Genomic DNA, 6,047 nt, shown 5'->3' with positions numbered 1-6,047 from the left:
AACTTTACCAGCCGCTCTGTGTCCTGCTTTTGACTTCGCTGCCGCATACACGTCGCGTGAATAGTAAAGTACACATTAACACACAGCTGACAACTTGGATGGGAAACTACTGAGGATGATAGCGGTCGATATTGACTCTCCTATTTGCCATATCTTCAATTTAAGCCTACTAGAAAGTGTGTGCCCTCAGGCCAGGAGGGAAGCAAAAGTCATTCCGCTACCTAAGAATAGTAAAGCCCCCTTTACTGGCTCAAATAGCCGACCAATCAGCCTGTTACCAACCCTTAGTAAACTATTGGAAAAAACTGTGTTTGACCAGATACAACGCTATTTTACAGTAAACAACTTGACAACAGACTTTCAGCACGCTGATAGGGAAGGACATTCAACAAGCACAGCACTTACAGAAATGACTGATGATTTTAATGTTTTTAAAATTGTATAACTGCCTTAATTTTGCCGGACCCCAGGAAGAGTAGCTGCTGCCTTGGCAGGAACAAATGGGGATCCATAATAAATACAAATGTTATGTCATGTAGTGATGATGTCACGTCTTGTAGTGATGATGTCACGTCTTGTAGTGATGATGTCACCTGGTGTGTATATGGAGGTGGGCGTGGCAGAGCGGGCAGGAGTGATGAGCATCCTGGAACCCTCGGACCAGGAACGGGATCAGACAGCATCCACAGATTAACCTGTACACACACACACACACACATACACACACACACACACACACACACACACACACACACACACACACACACACACACACACACACACACACACACACACACACACACACACACACACACACACACACACACAGACACAGACAGACAGACAGACAGACAGACAGACAGACAGACAGACAGACACGTTTGCTATTACTGGCATTGCTCAGAAGGAGGCATCAGAGGGCCAATATTATAGTGGGCATTAACAGTGAATCATGTGTTTGTGACTGTGTGTGTGTGTGTTACCCCAATAGTATGAACAGACTGCACATGGCCCATGCAGCCAAGCCAGGTTCGTAGGTGACGACCGTCGTGACGCGCTGATGACAGTTAGAACACTGTGTCATACAGGGGGCATCGCCCAGCGGACCCACAGCCTCTGATTGGATGATCACCACCGTTGGGGTATGCTGCTGAACGCTCTCCATGTTGACAACTGACATAGAGAGAGTTCTGAGTTCAGAGCCATGTCTTAAAAGAGAGTTCTGATCAGAGCCATGTCTTTAGAGAGTTCTGATCAGAACCATGTCTTTAGAGAGTTCTGATCAGAACCATGTCTTTAGAGAGTTCTGATCAGAGCCATGTCTTTAGAGAGTTCTGATCAGAACCATCTTTAGAGAGTTCTGATCAGAACCATGTCTTTAGAGAGTTCTGATCAGAACCATGTCTTTAGAGAGTTCTGCTCAAAACCATGTCTTTAGAGAGTTCTGATCAGAACCATCTTTAGAGAGTTCTGATCAGAGCCATGTCTTTAGAGAATTCTGATCAGAACCATCTTTAGAGAGTTCTGATCAGAACCATGTCTTTAGAGAGTTCTGATCAGAACCATCTTTAGAGAGTTCTGATCAGAACCATGTCTTTAGAGAGTTCTGATCAGAGCCATGTCTTTAGAGAGTTCTGATCAGAACCATGTCTTTAGAGAGTTCTGATCAGAACCATGTCTTTAGAGAGTTCTGCTCAGAACCATGTCTTTAGAGAGTTCTGATCAGAACCATGTCTTTAGAGAGTTCTGCTCAAAACCATGTCTTTAGAGAGTTCTGATCAGAACCATCTTTAGAGAGTTCTGATCAGAGCCATGTCTTTAGAGAATTCTGATCAGAACCATCTTTAGAGAGTTCTGATCAGAACCATGTCTTTAGAGAGTTCTGATCAGAACCATCTTTAGAGAGTTCTGATCAGAACCATGTCTTTAGAGAGTTCTGATCAGAGCCATGTCTTTATAGAGTTCTGATCAGAACCATGTCTTTAGAGAGTTCTGATCAGAACCATGTCTTTAGAGAGTTCTGATCAGAACCATGTCTTTAGAGAGTTCTGATCAGAACCATGTCTTTAGAGAGTTCTGATCAGAACCATGTCTTTACAGAATTCTGAGTTCAGAGCCATGTATATTTTGCAACTTTCTATATATATCTCTGGTTCTGATTGGTGGAGAGTGATAGTTACTTTGTGTTGATTGGTGGAAGAAGACGCCAGTCTGCTGCTGATTGGGTGGTGGCTGCCAGGTGGGCGGAGTCAGGACAGGAAACGGGTCTGACTGCATGGTGACTACAGAGACAACCAATCAGAGAGGAGAACACACACACACACACACACACACACACACACACACACACACCTACCTGCTTCTCCGTAGGTGGGTGGGGGTGAGTTTGGTGTTGGGTAGTTAGGAAGGGAGGAGCGGGTTGCTATGGCGGTCGTGGGAGCGGGAGGATAGTGGGGGGACTGAGCGTCGTACGAAGGGGGGTCCATCAGGAAGACAACAGGAAGTAGCTGCCACAGACAGGAAGTAGCTGCCTCAGACAGGAAGTAGCTGCCTCAGACAGGAAGCAGCTGCCACAGACAGGAAGTAGATGAACCACGTTCCAATCAGAATCAGTCTCACAAGAACTAGAGTCAGATAGAGAAGCATTAGTCAAGGGGTCCTAGTAGAGGACTACAACTGTCTGTCTGTCTGTCTGTTACATTAGTCAAGGGGTCCTAGTACAGGGCTCCAACTGTCTGTCTGTCTGTTACATTAGTCAAGGGGTCCTAGTACAGGGCTCCAACTGTCTGTCTGTCTGTTACATTAGTCAAGGGGTCCTAGTACAGGACTACAACTGTCTGTCTGTCTGTCTGTTACATTAGTCAAGGGGTCCTAGTACAGGACTACAACTGTCTGTCTGTCTGTTACATTAGTCAAGGGGTCCTAGTACAGGACTACAACTGTCTGTCTGTCTGTTACATTAGTCAAGGGATCCTAGTACAGGGCTACAACTGTCTGTCTGTCTGTCTGTTACATTAGTCAAGGGGTCCTAGTACAGGACTACAACTGTCTGTCTGTCTGTTACATTAGTCAAGGGATCCTAGTACAGGGCTACAACTGTCTGTCTGTCTGTCTGTTACATTAGTCAAGGGGTCCTAGTACAGGACTACAACTGTCTGTCTGTCTGTTACATTAGTCAAGGGGTCCTAGTACAGGGCTACAACTGTCTGTCTGTCTGTCTGTTACATTAGTCAAGGGGTCCTAGTACAGGGCTCCAACTGTCTGTCTGTCTGTTACATTAGTCAAGGGGTCCTAGTACAGGGCTCCAACTGTCTGTCTGTCTGTTACATTAGTCAAGGGGTCCTAGTACAGGGCTCCAACTGTCTGTCTGTCTGTTACATTAGTCAAGGGGTCCTAGTACAGGACTAAAACTGTCTGTCTGTCTGTCTGTTACATTAGTCAAGGGGTCCTAGTACAGGGCTCCAACTGTCTGTCTGTCTGTTACATTAGTCAAGGGGTCCTAGTACAGGGCTCCAACTGTCTGTCTGTCTGTTACATTAGTCAAGGGGTCCTAGTACAGGGCTACAACTGTCTGTCTGTCTGTTACATTAGTCAAGGGATCCTAGTACAGGGCTACAACTGTCTGTCTGTCTGTCTGTTACATTAGTCAAGGGGTCCTAGTACAGGGCTACAACTGTCTGTCTGTCTGTCTGTTACATTAGTCAAGGGCTCCTAGTACAGGACTACAACTGTCTGTCTGTCTGTCTGTTACATTAGTCAAGGGGTCCTAGTACAGGGCTCCAACTGTCTGTCTGTCTGTTACATTAGTCAAGGGGTCCTAGTACAGGACTCCAACTGTCTGTCTGTCTGTCTGTCTGTTACATTAGTCAAGGGGTCCTAGTACAGGGCTACAACTGTCTGTCTGTCTGTTACATTAGTCAAGGGGTCCTAGTACAGGGCTCCAACTGTCTGTCTGTCTGTTACATTAGTCAAGGGGTCCTAGTACAGGACTACAACTGTCTGTCTGTCTGTTACATTAGTCAAGGGGTCCTAGTACAGGGCTCCAACTGTCTGTCTGTCTGTTACATTAGTCAAGGGCTCCTAGTACAGGACTACAACTGTCTGTCTGTCGTCTGTCTGTTACATTAGTCAAGGGGTCCTAGTACAGGACTACAACTGTCTGTCTGTCTGTTACATTAGTCAAGGGGTCCTAGTACAGGGCTACAACTGTCTGTCTGTCTGTTACATTAGTCAAGGGATCCTAGTACAGGGCTACAACTGTCTGTCTGTCTATCTGTCTGTTACATTAGTCAAGGGGTCCTAGTACAGGGCTACAACTGTCTGTCTGTCTGTCTGTTACATTAGTCAAGGGGTCCTAGTACAGGGCTACAACTGTCTGTCTGTCTGTCTGTTACATTAGTCAAGGGGTCCTAGTACAGGGCTACAACTGTCTGTCTGTCTGTTACATTAGTCAAGGGGTCCTAGTACAGGGCTACAACTGTCTGTCTGTCTGTTACATTAGTCAAGGGGTCCTAGTACAGGGCTACAACTGTCTGTCTGTCTGTTACATTAGTCAAGGGGTCCTAGTACAGGACTACAACTGTCTGTCTGTCTGTTACATTAGTCAAGGGGTCCTAGTACAGGACTACAACTGTCTGTCTGTCTGTTACATTAGTCAAGGGGTCCTAGTACAGGACTACAACTGTCTGTCTGTCTGTCTGTTACATTAGTCAAGGGGTCCTAGTACAGGGCTACAACTGTCTGTCTGTCTGTCTGTTACATTAGTCAAGGGGTCCTAGTGCAGGGCTCCAACTGTCTGTCTGTCTGTCTGTTACATTAGTCAAGGGGTCCTAGTACAGGACTACAACTGTCTGTCTGTCTGTTACATTAGTCAAGGGGTCCTAGTACAGGGCTCCAACTGTCTGTCTGTCTGTCTGTTACATTAGTCAAGGGGTCCTAGTACAGGACTACAACTGTCTGTCTGTCTGTTACATTAGTCAAGGGGTCCTAGTACAGGACTACAACTGTCTGTCTGTCTGTTACATTAGTCAAGGGGTCCTAGTACAGGGCTCCAACTGTCTGTCTGTCTGTCTGTTACATTAGTCAAGGGGTCCTACTACAGGACTACAACTGTCTGTCTGTCTGTTACATTAGTCAAGGGGTCCTAGTACAGGGCTACAACTGTCTGTCTGTCTGTTACATTAGTCAAGGGGTCCTAGTACAGGACTACAACTGTCTGTCTGTCTGTCTGTTACATTAGTCAAGGGGTCCTAGTACAGGACTACAACTGTCTGTCTGTCTGTTACATTAGTCAAGGGCTCCTAGTACAGGGCTACAACTGTCTGTCTGTCTATCTGTCTGTTACATTAGTCAAGGGGTCCTAGTACAGGGCTACAACTGTCTGTCTGTCTGTCTGTTACATTAGTCAAGGGCTCCTAGTACAGGGCTACAACTGTCTGTCTGTCTGTTACATTAGTCAAGGGCTCCTAGTACAGGACTACAACTGTCTGTCTGTCTGTCTGTTACATTAGTCAAGGGCTCCTAGTACAGGGCTACAACTGTCTGTCTGTCTGTCTGTTACATTAGTCAAGGGGTCCTAGTACAGGGCTACAACTGTCTGTCTGTCTGTCTGTTACATTAGTCAAGGGGTCCTAGTACAGGTCTACAACTGTCTGTCTGTTATAGAGAGTAGTAGTAGTAACAGTGTTACCTGTTATAGAGAGTAGTAGTAGTAACAGTGTTACCTGTTATAGAGAGTAGTAGTAGTAACAGTGTGTTATAGAGAGTAGTAGTAGTAACAGTGTTACCTGTTATAGAGAGTAGTAGTAGTAACAGTGTTACCTGTTATAGAGAGTAGTAGTAGTAACAGTGTTTTATAGAGAGTAGTATTAGTAACAGTGTGTTATAGAGAGTAGTAGTAGTAACAGTGTTACCTGTTATAGAGAGTAGTAGTAGTAACAGTGTGTTATAGAGAGTAGTAGTAGTAACAGTGTGTTATAGAGAGTAATAGTAGTAACAGTGTTACCTGTTATAGAGAGTAGTAGTAGTAACAGTGTTACCTGTTATAG

General features: G+C 45.3%; 1 protein-coding gene across 1 annotated transcript; it reads right to left on the bottom strand.

Annotated features, from left to right (window-relative positions):
* Positions 1–589: 589 nt before the first annotated feature.
* Positions 590–2,486, bottom strand: LOC311121882 (lipopolysaccharide-induced tumor necrosis factor-alpha factor homolog; the record flags this gene model as incomplete). Its single annotated transcript, XM_084196323.1, has 4 exons — positions 590–695; positions 984–1,173; positions 2,181–2,282; positions 2,357–2,486. The coding sequence occupies 4 exons, from the start codon at positions 2,484–2,486 to the stop codon at positions 590–592; spliced, it is 528 nt and encodes a 175-aa protein (XP_084052449.1).
* Positions 2,487–6,047: the final 3,561 nt, after the last annotated feature.

This window comes from Coregonus lavaretus (assembly GCF_964263955.1).
Source record: "Coregonus lavaretus genome assembly, contig: HAP1_SCAFFOLD_2721, whole genome shotgun sequence".
Taxonomy (NCBI): domain Eukaryota; kingdom Metazoa; phylum Chordata; class Actinopteri; order Salmoniformes; family Salmonidae; genus Coregonus; species Coregonus lavaretus.
Note: the sequence above shows the minus strand (reverse complement) of the source record. Positions and strands in the feature narration are given on the sequence as shown.